Genomic DNA, 22,356 nt, shown 5'->3' on the forward strand with positions numbered 1-22,356 from the left:
AAATAATACAAAGTGAATGTTTTTCGATTAAGTATTAAACACCAGGGTAAACACATCTACTAACCAGGAGGAGGATTAAACTAAAAATGTAAATTGACTGTAAAGTTAGGCTCGTTGTGTTGTCTATGTCGCCGCCCTGGTGGCTGCTTTGAGCTACTACACCAGCAGAAAAACGTCTTACTACATCCGGGTCATCGGACAGCAATGGCGGACACCATGGAGGCTGCAGCCGGCATGAGCAAAATGCTGCAGTTTATGAAACTTATCGGACAGCTCAAAGTAAGACTTCTCCAAGAACTAAAGCAACATTTAAGGGGATTTATTCCCGGACAAGAATGAACAACAAATACCATAATTAAACTCGATGTGGGACTGCATGCATTGAAACTCAAGTTTTGTGAAGAAAAAAAAAGCGCTCTGGACTGAATAATTTATCATTATAACTCATCATTCTTGCATTTTACAAACGCGTACTACTAACTGTTTATAAGCTGGAATGCTTTATTGTTAATTTGTGCGTTTTAAACATGTAGCTACAGTTGCCAATACACTGAGATAGATGGCTATGTGAAGTGATCATAAATTACAAATGACTTCAACAAGAATGTTGATTTCTCTTTGACATGTTTACTTTCAGTGGCAGGATTTAGCAGTTAAAGGCGCATTATGTAGTTTCAGGTCCTCAGAACACTGTTTGAAGCTAGAAAGGTGGCAGGGTCCGCCACATGTAAACAAAATGAAACGGTATGAAAGTGTGTTGTCCTTTTAATATCAGTTTGTTTATTCATTCACAAGAAAATGATAATTTAATTAGATGGTCCAGGCCTTAAAAAATCCATCAATTAAGATTTTTCTCTCCTGATCAAAATTTCTTCCCCAAACTACAAAGTGCTCCTTTAACTGATCAATTAATTGAAAAGTCGTTTGGTTTACAAAACGTCGTCCATCAGCAGTTCCCAGAGCTCATGTTGACACCTCCACATGTCTTGTTTTGTCTGTACCAACAGAACAAAACCTAAATAAATCCAGTTTGCTATGATATAAGATGAGGAAAAGCTGAAAATATTCACCTTGAAATTTTGTTTAAAAATTTCTTATAAGAGTACTTTTTTTTTTTTTCACAGTCATACAAGAACTTCTCAGTGATTTGTGCAGCGAGGTCACACATTTCTGGATCGATGTTTTCCCTCTTCCTTGCCACTTATGAGTTGTGTGTTTCCTGCAGAGGGTCCCGCGGACCGGCTGGGTTTACAGGAACGTGAAGACACCCGAGAGCGTGTCGGACCACATGTACCGCATGGCCATGATGTCCCTGACCATCACTGACCCCACAGTGGACAAGGACAGGTACGTCACTCACACAGACAGCAACTTTCCAACATTTAAAGCGTAAATATTCATCAAAATTTAGTCCAAGTATTGGGTTGCAGAAATGGTTACAACATATTAAAAACCAACTCTATCGTGCTCATATGTTGTGCTTGCCTTCACTGTCTTTAGATGTATAAAGCTGGCTCTGGTTCACGACATGGCAGAGTGCATTGTGGGAGACATTGCTCCATCAGACAACGTCAGTAAAGCAGAGAAACACAGGAGAGAAGAGGTAAGCTTATGTTTACATCCAAACACAACAAATCCCGTCAATGCTTCCTGGTTCTTCATCGCTTCTCCTCCTCGACCTCTCCCTCAGGAAGCCATGACACATCTGGCGGGTCTGCTGCCGGAGGGACTCAAACAGGAGATTTTCGGCCTGTGGGAGGTACGAAGCTGTGGGTCTGTGTTTGGAGCTTGTGACTGGATAATCAAACTAATCTAATAGCGGGCATGCGTTTGTCTTGACTGCAGGAGTACGAGACCCAGAGCAGTCCGGAGGCCAGGCTGGTGAAACAGTTCGACCTCCTGGAGATGATCCTGCAGGCTCATGAGTACGAGGAGCTGGAGGGAACGCCGGGACGACTGCAGGAGTTCTTTGACTCCACCAACGGTACATTTCCAGCCTTTCTTTCTTTTTCTTATATTTTGTTATGCATTATTTATTCAGTATATACATATGCAACTTAAGAGTTTTCTTTTAGTGATCATACATGATTGTTTCCAGGCAATATAGGTTGATTTAACGAGTTTTTCATTTTAGACTTTTTTTTTATATAACAGACGTATACAGACAACCATTAATAATTCAGTGATTCTGATTCCTTTGCATTGTTGTCTCTCAGGTCGTTTCCACCACCCCGACGTGCTCCAGCTCCTCGGCTCTCTGAACGAAGAGAGAGGACGTCACATGACAAAAACAGACGAAACAAAGAGTTCTGGGAGCTCGCAGGCGGCTGACGCAGCGTCTTCACGCAACTCGTCCTGACTGCGAACGCCTCATTAATGGGCGGACAGTTTATACCGGACAGTACTGAAACAGGAGCTTGCGTGAGGATGTGAAAAAAACCAAAACGCATAACGGGATCAGGCACATGGGCGAGTGCGGAAAACTGCATTCTGGGACTTTTCAACTCTCTTCAGTTTTGAGCTATTTTCGACAGCCAGTGTTGTTAAAAGTACCCAAAAGTCTGACTCGAGGCAAAGTAAAGATGTCCTGTTAAAATACTACTGTACAAGAACAAGTAAATCACACATACTGTATATGTACATGTAAAGTCGACCCGTACTGTTGAGTTCACCGATCATTTTCCTGATAACTAGAATCATTGTTTTACTTTGTTTTTTCTCCCAATAATTTTGAAAACTAAGTTATGTATAATCGTGTGTAATTAATTGTATGAATACAGACGGACATGTTAGACACAATGTTATTTTATTTGAATGTCACAGTTTATGTCTTTGGGCTGCAAGTTCATGGAGTTTGTAAAAAGGTCTTTTAACTGGTGAAACACGTGAAATACATTGTTCATCATTTTCCAACGAGAGAACATGCATCTTATTATGTTAGTTATTTAGCTCAGAGCTGACAACCTTTTCTCGCTATAAAAGATTTATGATGTGAATGTTTAATAAATACGTCTCACGGGCGGACTGAACTAAACGGGAAACGATCCGCGGGCGACTTCTCAAACCACGGCAAAGAAAAAAAAAAACGCGTCAGAAGTTTCAGGGAAAAAAAAGGAAACACAAAACAGATTAAATATTCAAAACAGAACGTTACTGGGGTGGCAGAGTCATGCAGCAAAAAACAAACAAAGGATTTTTAAAAAAAAATCTTTTGTGGCACCGACCTTTTGTTAGATAAAAACTCAGTCCAGACTTTCTTTCAGTGTTAAACAAGTTAGTTCTGCAAAAGGAAGCTTAAAAACATGTGAGTAACAGCAATTCTTGGAATTCAGGGTACACATTACAGTAAAGGATTGTTTAACATCTACAGTATGATGATGTTACATCAGTATTACACAGCTTGTATCAGAAAAGACAGTGAGCGGGGACATCAGATCAAAAATCTGCAACATTAATATTGAATATCGAGGTCGTGACTGATCTTAAACTAACATGGAAACAACGTATCGACTGTATCAAAGGAAACGTGTCAAAGTTTCAGCACTCCTGTATAAATCTAGGGGATATGTTACAGTTATAAGGCCTTGTACGTAATCTATTGCTCGCTTATTCCTCCGTACGTGTGACAGTGTGGAATTGTGGACGTTTAAAATGAAATGAAATTCAATAATGGTCCTACAAAAACGAGCCACAAGCATTATCGACAAGATAATGCTCACACAAATCCACTGATTCTGATTCTAGATGTCCGTGTTATCGGTATATTATTTACCTTTTCCAACCGCTGCTGTTTTGTAACCTCCAGCATCGGATTTAATGTTACCACTCAGTGAAAACCATCATTAATAAACAATTCAGTATAAATGTATATATTAATTAAGCTTTAGTTGATAGTTATTTCACGGTTAACATACAATGAATGTTTAAAAAAAACATTTATAATCAGTTGTTTACTGTAAAGGTGCGGCTGATGTTGATAAATGGTTTATTAATCGTTTTATTCTCTGCTTTATGTTTATTAATAGCAGTTATTGTAAAGTGTTATTGACTTTAATGTCCCGTGTGATTAATCAGATTCTCGAGGCAGCCATGTTAAAAACAAAAACACATAGTTACATTAACCTATATGACTAATATCGCTGCACGTAGGACATATGCAGCGTTTCATGTGAATACAGAGTAAAACGTGTGTTTGTGTTATGATCCAGCATTCAAACAGGCCCGAACCCAAACAGTCAGTAGCAGACATTGTCTTTTTTAGTAAAACGCACTAAGGTAGTTAGAAATGTTAACGTCGTAATGTTTTTTTAATCAAACACAAACATGCGGTTTTGTAGTTTTTGGTCGTGGATGAAAAGAAAGAACCTTTAATCTCTTATTCTTGTTTGCGAGGAGCTCCAGCTGTGATTTGTCGAGTTCTTCCCGTCTTCATGACAAACCAAATCACGAGGCGGGAGAAATACTCTGCTTTGGTTTCTTAGAATCTGCTCATCCTCCTCTCATTATTTCATTATTTTCTCATAAAGGCGTCGCTTCTTCTCCCCGTCAACCCCGTCAACAACAATCTCCTTTTGACAAAGAGCTAAAAAAAAAAGGCAGACGACTACTGCATGAGAATAATTAGAGTAAATTTGGTCCCAACAAGAAATAGTGAGATAAGAGTGTTTACGGTGTTAGAAGAGGAGACTTAATCACAGACACGGGATTGTTTGTAACACGTGCGATCGAATTAAAGCAACATTTCAGTCAGAGCATTGAGAAGGCGCGTGCTGAGATACACCAGCGACGAGAGTTCCTTGGTTGAAGTTCTGCCGCGCGGGGGCGGGACGCGGCTCTAACACGGCCTGTCAGGGTCGTCCGTCAAGTCGTTGGTGGGCGTGTCCTGAGAGCTGGCGTTCGCTGCCGAGGAGAGGACGTCCTCGAAGCTGCCTCTGGTCTCTGAAGTGCCGACCTTTGTCTGTGGAAATGCAGAAGAAGAAAAAGTCCATCAACATTGACGTGTGCTGCTGTCGTGCTGCAGAATCGACTCAAGGTGGCAGACTTTCACCAAGACTGCTGTCGCCTGAGCACAGAAGAGGAGGAGAGTAAATGTAAAGCTGAAGAGTAACAGGACTCCACAGTGTGTATCTTGTGTGTGTTTGTTTTTCTAAGGAGGTTATCCACTTATCCTTGAAATGATATTAACAGTGTTATAAAAAGTCACTCAAAAGTAAAGATATGTTACAATATTACCCAATTACAAGTCAAACTACTGGTAGAGATGTGAGTCAACGCACAAAGTCTTAGTTGCTTTTCAGCCGTTGATGTTTAATGCATTATCAGTAGCGGCCATTCATGAAAGGAGTTCCTGTTCCTCCAAATCTTCAGTTACTAAAATCTAAATCACTCCCAACTCTCTCCTGCTCAGCTGTCACCTCCCCAAACCTGCTGCACAGTTTGTGCGTTTGTTAATATGTCAGGGTTTTAAATTGGCCTGTTTGTGATTAAATAACTTTATTGGCTACAAAAAATGCAGATAAAAGATGGATATTCATTGAAAATGTACTCGGTACTCAGTTATATTTATTTGAAAAGCTGTAATTAGTTGCTTCCACCTTTGAAAATTTGAGGTTCTGCTACTTCTGCTCCTCTTCATCCCAGAGGAAGAAAAAAATGACACATTTATAGCCTTCCTGTCCAGTGAAAACCATAAATCTCCATGTAAGATGTTTTAAATCTGTTTTTTTTTTCTGATAAAATTAAGTATTTTGTGTCCTTTATGCTTTCAGAATATTCTCCTACTTCTTCACATGAATAAACTATTTGATAACCCTCTTGGATTGGTTCCTTTGACAGCGACCCCAAAAACATCTGATGCTCTTATAGAAAATGATCCACTGCTGTACATAAAACTGCCCAACAGTATAAAAAGTAAATAAAATAAGTTTAACAGTAACACACTTGTTAATACAGCAGGTATAATACTAAAACACTCCCCGGGAACATTCTTTCACACTTATCTGAAACCTTCTTCTTCCAATCACAGCGTCTATCTCAGACGTGCAGGGTGAGAGTGCGCTGCTGCTCAGGCTGCGTCGGGATCAGTGTGAATATAAATAACCTGACAGGCTGAAGGAGTCACAGTGTAAGCCAGCAATTACACCCAGATTACAGTGTTGTGTTCTCGCCGCTGCACTGACATCTTGTAACGTTTCACAGGCACAATCCTGACCGTCACAGCTCACTACTGAACAAAGCATGAGGCATTAATTAGAGTGACTGTCGGTGGGACATTCAGCAAACAGTCAGATTGTTTAAATATGCTTTGTTTTTGTACTAGTTTTGGGGGGTTTTTCAGCCATAACTAACATTTAGAGATGAACAGTTAAGCGCAGTGGTTGACATTTCAGCTGTTCTTATTTAAGGCACTTTGTTACTTTTACTACCACGGCTCTGAAAAACCTAATCCCCAGAAGAAAAACAGGAAAAACAAAAAAATAAATCATCGCCATTCAGACTAATGGCTAGTTTTGTGTTTTAAGGGAAAACCGATCCTTCATTTACTTCAATCTGCGGCCCGACTGGTAAATCAGGACTCTCCAACCGAACATTGTTGTCACCGTCGGTTTCTTATGAAAGCATCAAAGATGCAATTCAGTTGAATGAGATGTTCACAATTCGAAATAACGCGATTAGAAAAGAATGTTAAGTTGATTTCCAGCCACGTGGTGCATTGGATTTCTAGTTATCGTACAACAAACCAACGAGATTGGTTCTATCGTCTTCAAATAACTATTTAGAAGCGTCTCTTACACACACACACACACACACACACACACACACACACACACACACACACACTGTTTACCTTTATAGTGGTCACTGTACTCTCAACTTTCTCCTCGAAAGACTTGAAGCTAGGAGAGTTTCTGTAAAGAAAAAGAAGGAAAAATCATTCTACTTTAGTGTTTTAGAACGACTGCATAACATAATTTGTGATTTTTCAAAAGCAATATATAAAGTGTGGGGACATCAGGATATCAGTGTGGGCTTTAAACAGGTGTCAATACCATTCGAAAAACATCTTAGCGTCTTCGTATCAGATTTAAGTTATCAGCACTGACTTAATAAACACATTAAACAACCTGCTCTTCTAATCTAGCTGGTGTTCCAGCGCTGCTTCATGTGCTTAGTAGTAAGGTGGAATGTTGCGACCCGAAGATTGACATCACACAGAGATAAGAAAAACACACACAACTTGACTCTCACACACAGAAAGCAAAGTGAGCACAGTGTGGTTACCTCATGGTGGGCATGCTCATAGACTGTCTGATAGAGTAGCTGTCCCCAGAGAGCGTGGTGAGAGAGGAGTTAATGGTTAGCAGAGGTCACAAACACACAGACACACACCGGAACAAAGACACAGTTGCATTGGCTGTAGAGTTAGCTGATGACATACATGTTTTATGTTGTGTGTATGATCTATGGTGTGATGTCACAGTTGATTAAATGTAATTCAACCATCAATAAAATCAGTAAGTGCTCAGAAGTGAGAAGCCTGAATGATCCTCAGTCAGTCTCAGCATGTTCTGTAGGAGCTACTCTCCTCCAGCTGGGAGGAAAGTTCGTGACACCTTGTTCACCTGACTCGTCAATCAATTCGATGTGATCTGATCTGAGACGAGAAGCGCCTGACTGACTGACTGACTGACTGACTGACTGACTGACTGACTGAGCATGACATGGCAGCAGCAGGCTCAGCTGACTGTACGAGTCCAGACTGAACCAACCAGTTAGCTGCTATCAGCTGATCTGACTCAGATCTACTGAGTTAAGACTCGCCGCCTCAGACAAACGAAAGCTGTGTGGTTCTTACCCTATAGAGTTGGATCTTGGGAGGCATGGAGGAAGACGGAGAACATTGTAAAGATACAGACTTTTACAGTCACACTCACTTAACATTTATACTGTATAAAACCAATTTTACTATGACAGGTTAACTGTCAGAGGTATTAATATTGTTGTTAACTTTGACTTGAGGTACGCTGATATCTGTCTAGGGAAGTAAACATGAAGGAAGTGGAACCAGATTGAAATACATCTCACCAAACTTATACACGACTCACTGACAAAACTACTGAAGTTAAACATCAGCAACACACGGAAACACCGAAACACAATCTTCTCCACACTCCACACATCTAAAGGAAACCCTGAGTTAATGAATAGAGGGTCAATGATGACCAAACCAAATATCTACGCACACACACACATATGGAGGACTGAACTGGTCAAAATAAAATATAAATGGCTCATTAAATACATTTGCGATTAAATGCACCACAAACACTCAACAAAATAATTTCCCTCTTTCCCTTTGTTTTTTTTGAGCGTATCAAAAATAGATTTGTAAATGTATTTATTCATAAAATGTGCCATGAATTGATATTTCTGTTTTAATTGGTATATTAATTCACCAATTTAGCAATTTATCTATGTCTTTATTGTTTTTTCTTTTGTTTTGACGGTTACAGTCCTCCATACACATGCAAGAATAAAGCAGATACAAGGATAAAGAGTTAGCGTTAGTTGTCGAGAGAGAAATATGACAGAATAAGACAGTGGTGGCAAGAAACACAGGTCAAGAGAGGAAATTCTGGTGTTTAACTGCACCAAAACGATATATTTATGGCTGATTTGACAGCAGAAAGAAAGCAAAAATGTGTGATGTTCCTGCATATTATATCAAATTAATAGCTCCGGTACTCTTTAAAGGAGCAATACGTAAGAATTTAACTTTAAAATCTACGTCAATGTTTAAGTCAGTGTGTACAACATGAAGAGCTGGGCAGATACACATAAACTGTGACATGCTGTATCCCTGTTGAGAAAATCTGTCAGAGAATAGTTCAATATTTCTGACTTCAGAATGAAATGTAAGAGCACTCTTTCAAACACATCCACGGCAACGAAACGAAAAACAAAACATGCCTACTGTGTGTGCATACAGAGCGAAAACTATGCACACTGTGGAACGTACCTCCGAGGGAACAGTAACTCTAGACCAGTCATGCTGGAATAATCAGAGATAATGCATTGTTTCCTCTCTGCACACAATAAGCTGCAGTGTATCCACAAATACAAAATACCACATTTGTCTTTACAACACAGCCTCTGTCACACACACCGCAGTCTCCGCACGATAGGGTATTTTTCAAAAATCTCGGGAGTGTTGGAGTTTTCCCTCCAATCAGCTTCTCTCGCAGCCGCCTCTCTCCATCACATACATGAAGTCACACAGGCCCACATGCTGCCGCTCTCTCTTGTCGTCACACACACACACACACACATACACAAGCGCTCTGTTTATTTACGCGCAGAACAATGCAGGCTCTTTTGCGTTGACTCGCGGCGTCTCAAACGGAGCAACGCGGGAGTGACGGGAGGCAAAGAGACAAGAGAACAAGAGGAGAGCAGTGACGGAGGAGGACAGACGCTGCCTCCAGGGCCCCTGAGCTCCCCACAGAAAGCAGCTTAATGTGGGCTTACATAATCTCAAAGTTCCCCCCTGAGCTGGATGGAGCAAGAGTCAAAAAACTCTGATTGATGAGAGAGAGAGAGAGAGAGAGAGAGACGGGGATGGATGGCACAAATAAAACTGATGTGTATCCGATGAAAGTAGGAACGCATCAGTGGGGAGTGGGCGGGCCGGGTTGTCATAGGTTTCGATATGCAAATGCGCCGATGATGGGCCTTTATGACAGGTAACCATGGCTGCAGGAGACACAATTCCAGCGTTGTGACACTATCTGCGTTATACATGACACGAGACGTAAAGATCCCACATCGTTCTTGTACCTCATGTCCCCGAACTTCCTGGTGATGGCGCTGCCCAGTGTGCTGAAGGCTGCCGTGGTTTTCTGTCCGGCTGTGGAGAGTGTCTCTGATGTCTTCTTAAAGCTGCGGCACAAAGAGAGGCGCATTCAGAATATTTCATTAAAACAATATTCATACATGCACGAGTCGGGCGCAGACGGAACAAATGGGATCGTCAGATCAAAGGGCCTCTCGGTGATCTGGCCCGACATTATGATTGTTCCCATCAATCTTTGCTAATCACTGGCAATGAAACCCACGTTTTGTTTTTCATTGTCTGGCTTTTAAGCCTTTATTATATAAATCTCCTTTCAGGATACACCGCATGTTTATGAGTGCAAATACTGATCGACAGCACTTTATTGTCAACATACAAAAAAAATTCATGTTTTTAGGACATTAGAATAAGAATGAAGGTTCAAATTTAGGTTTATTTGACTTCAGAGGCGATGCTTGTTGTTTTGCTCCCCAAAACATCGAGCAACAAATACCGATCAACATCATGTTACTGTAAAAATACAAATACAATTCATGTTTTTTTTTTTTTTAGGACAATCAGAATAAGAATCAAGGTTCAAATGTAGGCGTTTATTTGACTTTGTAGGCGATGCTTGTTGTTTTGTTCCCCAAAGCAACAAGCATGTGCTAAACTCTTGCGAAGAAATAACTTCCCTTTTCTCCGGAACAATAAACAAGAGCTTCTCTCTTCGCTACCACTTCTGTTTACAGTTAAATATTTACAATACGCGAAACGCCCTCAACAAGCTCTTCTCCACACCGGACTGTACTTCATCAAAATGACTTTGCAGTTTACAAATCTCAACGATCTTATTCTCCTGCGGTCACACCGATTCATTATACATGAGGACGGGCGGCTGTGTGTGTAAAATGATCTTCAGGTTGAAGTGTAACTAGATAAGAAGGGAGGCCTGTAGAGAATATCCACTTGTTCTTCTCTGTCTCTTGGTGTTTGGGTAAGAGCTCAAAGGCTGGTGAGATATCTGGGTCATTCCTCGAGACAGTTAAAGGTAAAAACATGGAACTCTTCGTCGTTTTTCTGACTTAGAGGAGCGCTAGAGATGTGTTTCTCACCTGATAATGCAGTAAAAATCAGGTTATTTCATCTGAATTATCAGGCAATGCTGTTAGACGTTAGTGTTATATTTAATGTGGTAGTTTTCGATGGGAATTTATGGGAATTTATGGGAGGAAATGGCAAAAAATGGAAATAATGGGGTCATTTACTCAGGCTGTGTTTATCTTGTCAAATGAAATAAAAAATAAAAAAAAACAGCCACTGAGTTGAATTTAAATGAATGATTTTACATATTTAACATTGTATTGAGCTTTTCATTGAACACAGCAGTAACTAGCTAGAAGTTAAGTAACAGGGAGAAGTTGGCACTTTGGAACATTTTTGTCAACACATGCGACTGGGTGCAAAATAATGATTTAATGTAACTAATTTATTTATCTCATCCATAAAGAAACATCCCACATGCAAACAGCTAACTATAAACCGAGTTCATCGCTACTTACTCACTGTGTATGCAATGGGTTGCAATTTTTCGGAATTCCTATTAAATGGGCTGCTGGCAAATGATCTGTTCATGTGATGACATGCTGCTGGATGTGTTGCATGGTTACAACCGAATTAAATGAGCATACTTTCAACTGGACCATAAGATCTTGTATTGGTTTTCTTTAATGAATAGTTAACCCTAAATAAATTCACTTTCAAAACGTACACATTTTTACTAGTGCAAAATTCCCATAATTCCCCAAACTCCATACAAATTTGATTGGATGGATGACTGACTAATATTGATTTTGGTTACATACATCTTGAGAAACAAAAGTTATTTCTCACAGTCAATGACCAAAAAAGGGCTTGAGTCGAGACAAATTATCAACTAGAGTTGCCCGTCAACATGTTCACGTTCCGACACCAGTGATCAGTCGCTGTTACTACATTATTACATGAATACTCAGTACTCATGGGTTGAACTGCCCATCTTATTGACAAATGTGAGGTGGCCAACCCAGAATTTCAGCCCTCTTACTCAGACCATGCTAATCTTCAAAGTCAGCCTTCATTTGGATCTTAACTACACACCTGGGAAGTTTCGTAAAGCTTGTGTGGTTGATGGACGTATAAACATCAAAATACTAAATACAGCCACTGTCCTCGTTCCCGCTACAACAGGGGGCTCCAAGACCATATATTGCCACGATGACACACACTTCACTCACAAAGTGTAAACACTACCAGCTAACACTGTCACTGCTGGAAAAGATTATTATCACTGCCGGTGGCTGGAGAGGACGTTTAGCTAACCGTGTGCCGACGATGGCCTCCAGCAGCATGAAGCCACTTGATGTGTTTTTAATCAGGTTCATGATGTCTGTTGAACTGAGCACAACAAAGATAACAAACACACACACGCTGTGCAGCCAGGAGCAGAGGATTATGTCTTTTTAATTGGGTTTTTCTGATATCAGTGTTTTATAACAGATACTCGGTTTGGAGCAGGTTGCAACATCAACTGTCCTTTTGTGTGTGTGCGTCCTGTAAAGGGCATCTATGTTGACAGCAAACAGGAAAGCCATTCAGTTATGTGCTTCAGGCACAAACACACACACACAAACACACACACACTTACTCCCTTTACTTTAACGATATTATACGTTCAAACTCACGCCGTGGACGTCTGCATGTCGTGCCAGCCTCTGCTGAAGTTGTTTCTGAGCTCGCTCAGAGGAGAGATGCCCAGTTTCTGTCTGAGGTCTGCTTGCTGCTTCTCTTTAGACGCCAAAACCTGCCTCAGCGTGCTGATCTCCTCTTCCAGCTGGACGCAAACAAGACAGAAACATTCATCCCATTACTGTCTTCGTTATATCAACCCTTGTTGTTCTTTTGAAGCTTGCGGCTGGGCATGTGGGGACGTACTTTGGCGAGCTCTTGATGGATCTCCTCTCGCTCCTCCTCCGTCATGATGGAGTTGTTGAGGTTGACTTCTGAGACATAATCTTCGTCAGCCTCCCTCAGTGGCTCCGAGTCGAGAAAACCTGAACGAACAGTGATGGAGACGCACAAACAGAGGAGAGGAGACAGGAATTTGATTGAAAAGGGCCTCGAGATATTTCCTTTATTCCATCAATTGTATTGCGAATGTATAACCTTTAAATGAAACGTCAAAGGCCCTCAGAGGAAACAAATGTCTCTGACCTTTACTGTTTTGTTTCTCTTACTTAAGATTCCTGTATTTTTATGTGTCTCTGTTCTTTTTTGTTGTTCTGTCCAAGTTGCAAACTTTCTGACACCCTATATATGTTTCTCTGTCCACACATCCGTCCATCTGTCCGTCTGTCTGCATGTCTGACTTTGTCCAACCGTTATGTAATCTGTGGCTGCGGCCTGTGGCGATCTAATCTGGATTAACTGACATGGATTATCTTGCTTTAACTCTGCTGATGGACACTACAGACTGGCCAACACACACACACACACACACACACACACACACACACATATAAACAAACACGATGCCGTTTCTGAGGACAGATTGAATTTTAAGTCACACTTTATTGGACTTGAATGGTCTCCAGAGCAAACAAATCAGAAGTCTTTCACTTATTGAGCAAAACGAGCAATAAACAAATGATGCGTTTGCTTGGCAACCGTTCCCATCGAAGAAAACTTACGACAGTTGGCATAAATACACATCTATTAAACAGTGCATCAAAATATTCCCCAAAGGATAACATTCAGAAACTCTGGAGGACAGTTTAGTAAAGAAAACAGTCTTTGGACGATATCATAAGGACACTATACTGCGCGCGCGCACACACACACACACATACACACACACACACATGGCAGCACAGATAACACCACGAAATGCAAACTGTCTCTGAGAATGGAGATTTGCATGAGGCAGAGCTGAAGATTATACACACTGTCATTTTACTGGCATCAGCTGACTCTTATACAATATGATGCTGCAGGAACTCATTCAATGCATCTTTAGGTTCCAGAATGGTGTTTCTTTTTTCCCAAAACAATTCTGCCAAGCTCGACTGAATAAAAGGAGCCAACAGTGACGGGATAAATACTGAGACGACTCTGTGATGTGTATTTGCAGGAATAGAAAAAACCTGTAGAAAGTCAAAGAAGAAGAGACTGTTTGTGTCCGATTTTCCTTTAGACCATATTCACAGGGTGGCCATTTTTCTTTGAGATCATGGGGTTCAGGGTGGTAAGATATGTTCTCACTCGCAAGTCCTGAAAAGACTGTGAAAATCTGTTGGGACATTGGTTCATATTTCAAGGCTAAATTTGATAAATCCAACAGCTAACGTTAGCTTTCAACCACTTCCTAGCTAACGTTGACGTAGCTAAACTAATTCTACATACAAACATTTATTTCAGCCCGATAGTGAAAATGTACTTGATGGAAATCAAACAGAAATGTTGTTGAATGTTAGCCGTTGTCTGGCGGTAGCTAACGTAACGGGTGATCACATGTGTTGTTTTCTTTTAAACTACAGCTTGATGTTCCTCCAGAATTTAACCACTCAACATCTTTTCAGCTGCTGGTCAATTGTGAAGTGCTGTAATGTAATTGTAATGATCTGTCAGATTTCCTTCGTTTGTACAACTTGCGTTGTAGAACACAGTCGTATAACGCAATATCAGCGTTCGAGCTACCAACCCTGAGCGTGACGTCAGAGGAAAATATCCTTCATGTGAATATGGTCTATTGTTGCAGGATTTCTGATATCTGCAGAGGGCAAATCAGGACATACATGTAGCACACAGCACCAGTAAAAAACAAAAGGAACATTGAACACAAAACGAGAAGTGCAAATTTAGGTGGTTATGTCGCTATATCTGTGGTGGACCTGTGAAAGTTTTGCGCTTAAACTGTATCTTAACACACAGAATGGACAGACAGGAAATCAAAAAGATTACTGTACCTGCAGTGAGGTGTCCTCTCTCTTATGGCAGCATTAAAGCACAAGTCAGGGGAGAGTTAGTGGAGTAGATACTGACACATTAACTCTGCTGAGTAAAGTAGTGTCTTAAACAAAATTCTGTTAACAGCTCAGTGCTTCACAATCAAAGGTTCAAAGCGACGAGGCACTACATGCAGCAATCACACACAAAAGTGTAGCTCACAGCACTAGAACTCAAGCGCAGCATGCGTCAATACAAGACAGGCCTTTTTCTATAGTAGGGAGCTATTTCTGCCTACATCACACAGCAGCAGGGCAATCAGAGTTTTTTAAACCCCCGTGGCTGAAATGGAAGCTTTTCATGTCTGTCTAGTGAATGGAGAAGTCAGACAGAGCTGTTTTATGCTCACAAAGCCAAGAGAAGACCTTAACATGCCAGACAGAGCACCGATATGTGTATATTCTACCAGTGCAAGTCAATAAGAGGAGGGCAATTAGCATAAAGTGTTTCATTAGTTATAATTATTATAAACATGGAAATGCAAAAAAGAGATCCATGCAACTTCTTAAAAACTACCATTCTGATGCTCAATTTCACATACAGGTAGGCTATTCATGATTATTAGCATAATGTCGTGTTGCAGATGGTTTCTTTTTGCCATGGCAGGTTTCCTTTTAGCTAACGCAGGTTTCTTTCAAGCTACGGAGGGTTACATTTTAGCTAAAATATGTTCCGTTAAGCTAGTTCAAAGGAAGCCTGCCTTAGCTGAATAGAAAACCTGTACAGACTTCTTTGTAGCTCAGGCAGCTCCGTTTGGCTTACAGCTAACACAAGTTTCCATGGCTAACGCAGGTTTTATTAATTTTAGGTGGGTAGGCTACCATTTCAGCTGAAGCAGGTTTCTGTTTTTTTAGCTAGGGCAGGTTTCTGTTAAGCTAGTTTGAAGGAAACCTGCCTGAGCTAGAAAGAAACAGACTACAGACTTCTTTGTAGCTAAGGCAGGTTTCCGTTTGGCTAACTGTGAACACGGGTTTCCTAGGTGGATTCAGGTTTTCTCTTCAGCTTAGGCAGGTTTGAACCCTTACTTTAAGGTATATTTCTTTGTAGCTAACGTAGTACTTGGTAATCTAAAAAAAGGGGAGATGCGTCTGTGTTTCATGGCTGTTTCTTTAAGTGTCTTATAGATGTAGACCTACGTAAGAAGAGTTAGAGAGAGTCACATGTTTTACGGTTTGTCATGGAAACAAAAGCCACTGTGTGTGAGCTGCTTCTTGTGTTATCAACACTAATGGACGGTGCGGTGCCATTTTCGATGAGACAAGAGTATCAAAAACACACTTTGAAGATCTTACTTAACATCACACTCAGTTTTATGTAGGTCATTTGGACTATGATACACGGCTGTGGCACGGCCAGTTCTCTGGAATGTGAAGAATGCTGAGACTTGTACGTAAATGGTCACAGTCATGGTTCACTGTATGAAATGGGTTCGATACAAAGTAAGCTAAAGTCTGAAGGTCTCAACTAAAATAGGGGGGTTGGGTCAACGGGAATACTAAGGTCATGTTACACAGGCAACGTTTGAAAGCAATGTGAACAGGCAAGTTCACCAAAAGGTTCTCTTGCAGCTAACTGCTTACAAATTCTTATTAATCGAATTTGTCATCAACGTTGCTTTAAAACGTGCTCATCTATGTTACTGGTGCACCTTTTTGTAGTGGCACAACTATGTTTGAAGGCAACATTTCACTTTGGTTGAACAATGATTCAGTCAATCAGCACTGAAAGTAGGTGACACAGAACCGGTATCAATCCAACCACTCATCCATCCATGCATATTCGTCAGGTCATCTAGGGTTGGGTCGCTGTGGGAGCAGGCTGAGCAAGTTACTCCAGATATCCCTTTCCCCATCGTCTTTTTCCAGTTCATTTTTTACGGAATCCCAAGGTGTTCTTAGACCAGATGAGATGTACTTTTCTTCGTTTCTTCAAGCTCAGGGTCCACCTTGGTGTCTCCTCCCAGTTGGACATGTCTGGAAAACCTCCGATGGAAGATGCTCAGGAGGGATCCAAGATACTTGATCTCAATCAATCCACCATTTTCCGGCAAAGAACGATGGTGTCCGACTTGGAGGTGCTGACTCTCATCCTGGCTGCTTCGCACTCGGTTGCAAACCCCCCAATGTATACTGAATATCATGGTCAGATAAAGCCAACAGAACCACTTCATCTTTCAAAAGCAGAAACAAAATTCTGACATTCCCAAAGCTGAATATCTGACCTCACTGCTCCTTGAGATCCTGTCAATTAATATAGCAAACAGGATCGGTGGGGAGAGGCAACCTTGGTACGGGTCAACCTTTGGTTACACAAGGACTTTGTGGTTTACAGCTTCAGCTCTCGTACCTCGTTCCCTGAATTATAAGATAAAATACAAAGGACTTCACCTTAATGAGCTCAGTTGCATTTATAGCCCCAGTGTGGCTTTGGGTTCCCACAGAGCTCAGTAATGCTGTGAAGTAAATGTTCAACCAAAGTGAAAGATTGTCAACTCTACAGGCTCTAGTCTACATCCTTCTTCACCTGTGCTGTCAAGCTGCATATCCCAAGTGGTGGACATGACCCAGCTGTCAGAGCGGTACATCGATGTGTGACCCTGCTGATCGTCCCCTGACGGTGAGGTTTTACCCCATTCTGTCAGATTTCCCCCATTTTGGGCCGCGGGAGGCAAATCACCGTATGAGCTCCTTTTAACGGATTCCTCCGCGGAGGAATAAAACATTCCCTCATTCAAACCTGAGTGAGGAAACAGTTGAGCATATTTCAGCTTCTCAGACAAAAACAAAGCGCTTGATTCATCTGATGTCGCAAGTCACGCGTCTGCGTTTAATGATGTTTTTGCTTAACTGACAAAAAAAATTGCAGAGTCTGATCGTGAGCCAACTGAAACTGGCCATGACATTGTAATCTGTTTATAGGTGGCCTGGTCGAAGGAGCTTGTGTCAAAATCTAATTTTAAGAACTTGAGATGGTTATACATCACATACACAGACACATATTATGAATTATTCTAGTATAACTTGTTGGACCTGAGAGAAACTTCTTATAGAGGGCAGGAAGTTAATGTCAGCAGGGGCCTATTTGCATTTTTTGCATGTAATGACAAAGCAAGTCTGGCTACATTTATATCTGTTATTCATCCGACAGTGTGAGCAAATGTTCAGATTTATTACCTAAAGCATCCTTCATTTGAAATCGTACTTGAAAATCCTAAACAGTTAAAGCTTGGTGGGTAAAGTATTATTATCATCGAAGCATTTTTGTAATATTTGTAGACATTCTCTTTTGTATTGGGCTCAGGGGCCTGAAAAAAAGGTTGGTCGGTAAATTATTCTCTAAGCATTTTTGTAATATTTGTAAAAATTCTCTTTTGTATCGGGCTCAGGGGCTGTTTGCTTTGTGGTACACCGCGACGGTGTACCACAAAGCAAACAGCCCCTGAGCCTGATACAAAAGCTACAGCGATACTCCTGTAGTGGCTAACATTAGCTTAAAGCAAACAGCCCCTGAGGCGAACAGAGCCATGGCGGTAGCATGTTAGCATAAAGCACACTGTTGCCCTCGCCTTTGTTTACACGATTATGGCCAAAGATTCTTTGAATTTTGGTCAAAGGCGACCCTAAACCTTTCAGAGTAAAGCTGACGTGACAATGCTCGTCAATTAGCCGATAAACAAAAAATATTTTAAACATTGAATCTTCTATTTTCTGACTTTTTCTAGACAAAATGCAATCGGCACATCAACTACAATCAAGGTACAATACCAACTCAGACCACACGCACCCACTCTCCTGACTATTACTAGTTAAATCCACACTGAATCACATAAGTAAGAAAACTGTTGCTGCACTGATCTCTAAATTCAAATGGTCAAACGTGCTGCACTTCCTCTGAGACCGTCAGTGATGTCACTTTAGGTGGTTCTGCGCTCGAGTGAACGCACGTTGAAGTCGCCTCTTGCGATGCGGTCTGTGCGCAGCGGCAATTTTTCTCCACCCTGTGATTCAGTGTGGATTTACGTTTCTTTTTTCTTTTATCTGGGAGAGTCGAGTCTTACCCTGCTCTCCCTCGTGTTTGGCTGAGTTAACCCATTCCTCTCCGGGACCCATGCTGCCCCAGTCCACCACTGCATCGCTCAGAACACTAGAGTACAACTCTGCAGCCGAGCAAGGCAGCAGGGCGAGAGCAGACAAGAAAACGGGTTAAATGCACATGAACAAACACACACACACACACTCTCGCAGCATCATCCCGCTTTTTGGGAGATTTGGTGTTTCTCCGGTGTCCATCCCGGAGCTTCCTGTCGGTAAACTTGATAACAGTGAGGTCTGATGCGTTGCAGGAGTTGAAGTCAGACGCTTCTCTGAGTCTGCATTTTGCAAGGGAACAGGAACTCTGACTTTTCACTTTCTGCAGCTCTGAGCTGAACTCCTCGCAGCAGTTTAAACAGGATTTTCCTGATTCTTGCTATTCAAAAAAAAAAAAAAGCCCATCGGTCAGCAAATCTGCAACAATGAGATCTTTTGTAACTTTTTAAACAACTAAGCAAGAATATCCGAGATATCGTTGAGCAATCTCATATTGCTGACGAGATCTCATTACGCCACACACACTCTGGCACTTCTTCCAGGAAGAAGCGGAGCAGCACGGGCGCCCAGTGTTGTGATTTCCTTCTCGGTTCGACTTGTGGTCAGACTGACTGGTGAACTGTGCGTTTCAGGGAAGAAAAAGCCACAGATTTCAATGGAAAACATTAACATGAGGGTGGGGGGAAGACACTCAAAGACAATACCAGTCAAGAAACAGTCATTTTCTTAAGATGATCTCAGTGCCACATTGAGCTGCATGTACAAAAGGCTTTAACTCTGAGCACATGGCTTCACAGATAAAGTGGCACTCAATGTTTTATCAAGAGGATAACATTCGACTGATATAGATTTTTAGCACTCCCCTCCTTTACTCTGTTTTCTGTTTCTCTCCCCCCTTTCCTTCTTCCTGGGGTGGAATACCTCAGGTCACAAGACTTCATTTGGCCCGCTGGTCATGTGGCTACGCTAAATCAGAGGCCTGGCGGACGGTCATATGGCTGCAAAATCAATTGAAGCTCAACTGGAAACTCCAAAAACACAGTCAACGCTGAACATAAACCTATCTTGATCTGTTATGGTTTAAATGCTACTTATAGATGCTTTTTTGTGGGAGATAATGAATGTAAATTCATTCATAATCTTTCATGGAAACAGTTTTGTTGCCCTGCTGACTCCCAGGTACGCGTTCATGCAAAGGAATGCGACGAACTACCTGCATAAACAAACGCTACCTTTATCCCACTGACCGCACGGATGAGGGAGTCATTGCCCTGCTCGATTAGCTCGAGTCTCACGATTTAACTTTCATTACATTTATTCCCATTTCTCCAAAAATGTGTGCTCAATAAGAAAAGTCATTCTCTAATATGACAGAAATATCACAGCTTTTATTACAAGGGACACTGTGGAGCCCAGAATTTTAATATTTACAATATTAATGAGGTAATAACGCAAACTGTGAAATATTTATTCTGTCAATAACTGAATAAACAAGCTGTCCTCAGAGGACAATAAGGTCAGCAGAACACTGTTTGAAGCTAGAAAGGTGGCAGGGTCCGCCACATGTAAAAACAGTGTTGTGGTTTAAGGTCAGTTTGTTCATTCAGTCATGAAAACAGAGTTTGTTATTTAGTTTGTTCAGGCGTACAAAATCTTTCTCTTCTGATCTCTTCTCGTCTTCCCCTCGAAAACAACATCGTGAACCTTTAATGCCACAAATTGTTCGACAACATACGACAGCTTGAACGTGTTGCGTGTCATTCAAAGCCAGATGTCGAGGGGACACAAACACAGGCTGTAAACATCAACTTGTAGATTTCACTGAATCTTTTGTGACTAAATCGAAACATTGGACTGTTATATGAAACAGACAGCAGTGATGTTTATCCAGTGCCTCGCGAGAAGGCACAGACTTGTTGTTTTAATACAAAAACAAACACATCTTGCACTCGAGCTCTCATTAAAATCTGTGTTTTGGCATGAAGTTCAGTGTACGTAAGGGCCGATTAGACTGATTTTCAGAGACCAAACAAGAAAAACTGGCACTCTGCTGCTCTTTCTATAAATACCTGACGTACCTGAAAGCTTCATGCATTAAAACCAGCAGATAGACTCTGAGGCAGGAAACAGGATCCAGCTCTGAGGCTCACTTCAGTCTGGAGTTTCCATGATGTCGTGAATGAACAGTAACACAAACCTACAGCACACCGGCCAACTCAGCATGACTGTCTGAGGACATTTGTTTATGTGTTGACTCACCAGAAAGATCTGGCCACAATTAAATAAATAAATAAATAAAGCAGCATTCAGTTAACATGAATAAGCAATTTGCAAAAATATAAACATTGTGCAGCAGAACAAGTGACATTAACAGAGTCGTTTAAAATCACAAACTGCATTAAATCCAGAATCAGGCTCCATGTTTTTACTCCTCCACTGTTGTTGTGACTTTAACAGTATTTCCAGATTAAATACTATTCACTCCTCCAACATTAGAGCTGTGACGTGTGACGCTCAGCTCTTTATCAGATCAACACACTCCAGCAGAGCCTCGCTTCCTCCTCGAACTTCATCCCGGAGCCGTAAATAAAAGGTTTTCCTGACACGGACTCACCTTGTTGTCTGGTCTCCATCAGATACAGCCAGGTGAACTTCCCCTGCAGACTGACAGGGCACGTCAGCACGCGCGGCTCGCCTCGGGTTTCATCCGGCCGTCACGCGCTGGGCTGGCTTTCAGAGGGGCGGGGCTTGCGGAGCACGAGCCAATCACCGAGCGCGCGTGCACAATTTGCATAATTTGCTTACTGGGCGTAATTTTCTTACAGTAAACAAACAACAGGGTGAATAAATGATTGTGTTTGTTTTAAAGTAGCAACAGTCATACAAAAAAAAAAAACAAGTTCAAAACTAAGATGTGAATAAAAGTACACAAGTTAATATCAAAGAGTACTTAGTTACAAGTTAGAGGAAGAGAGTTTGAGATAATTAAAGGAGCATTATGTAGTTTTTCAATTTTAATCAGAAGGCAAAGATCTTCACTGGCTGATTTATTTTATGCCAGAACAAACTAAATAAACTGTTAACTCTTTCTCTTTGAATCAATCACATTTTTTGTATTTAAAGTCTTAAAGGTTACTATAGCAACAACTCCTTTATGGTAAAATATATAGTAGAAGTACGCAAGAAAAGTACGAGTACGTCAAAAGCGGATTTAAAGGTGCATTTGCAAGACAAAGATCTTCACTGACTGACTTCTATGTCCTTAAACTAAACAAACTGTCTTTGTTTTCATGACTGAATAAACTGAGTAAACAAACTCACCCCAAACGACAACACAGTTTCATCCTGTTTCACTTTGTTTACATGTGGCAGACCCTGCCACCTTTCCAGCCT

The 22,356-nt window shown here is 41.2% G+C and overlaps 2 protein-coding genes across 9 annotated transcripts; one reads left to right on the forward strand and one right to left on the reverse strand.

Annotated features, from left to right (window-relative positions):
• Positions 1–148: 148 nt before the first annotated feature.
• On the forward strand, positions 149–2,918 carry hddc2 (HD domain containing 2). Of its 2 annotated transcripts, none has more exons than XM_030405959.1 (6): positions 149–279; positions 1,226–1,347; positions 1,501–1,603; positions 1,691–1,759; positions 1,846–1,984; positions 2,217–2,918. In XM_030405959.1, exons 1-6 carry the CDS (start codon positions 205–207, stop codon positions 2,357–2,359), a joined length of 651 nt encoding a protein of 216 aa, XP_030261819.1. In that variant the 5' UTR covers positions 149–204; the 3' UTR covers positions 2,360–2,918. The 2 variants fall into 2 exon arrangements, with proteins under 2 accessions (XP_030261819.1, XP_030261820.1); XM_030405960.1 differs by having other exon boundaries at positions 1,846–1,909; positions 2,247–2,918.
• tpd52l1 (tpd52 like 1) lies at positions 2,790–21,706 on the reverse strand. Of its 7 annotated transcripts, XM_030405951.1 has the most exons (11): positions 21,578–21,687; positions 18,933–19,031; positions 17,399–17,611; positions 14,836–14,856; positions 12,806–12,924; positions 12,556–12,704; positions 9,838–9,939; positions 7,856–7,870; positions 7,282–7,320; positions 6,848–6,908; positions 2,790–4,957 (listed from the first exon to the last, which is right to left on the reverse strand). In XM_030405951.1, the coding sequence occupies exons 1-11, from the start codon at positions 21,594–21,596 to the stop codon at positions 4,835–4,837; spliced, it is 960 nt and encodes a 319-aa protein (XP_030261811.1). In that variant the 5' UTR covers positions 21,597–21,687; the 3' UTR covers positions 2,790–4,834. The 7 variants fall into 7 exon arrangements, with proteins under 7 accessions (XP_030261811.1, XP_030261813.1, XP_030261814.1 ...); XM_030405953.1 differs by lacking the exon at positions 17,399–17,611; XM_030405954.1 differs by lacking the exons at positions 7,856–7,870; positions 17,399–17,611.
• Between the last annotated feature and the right edge of the window lie 650 nt (positions 21,707–22,356).

Source organism: Sparus aurata, chromosome 22 (genome assembly GCF_900880675.1).
Source record: "Sparus aurata chromosome 22, fSpaAur1.1, whole genome shotgun sequence".
Classification (NCBI taxonomy): Eukaryota; Metazoa; Chordata; class Actinopteri; order Spariformes; family Sparidae; genus Sparus; species Sparus aurata.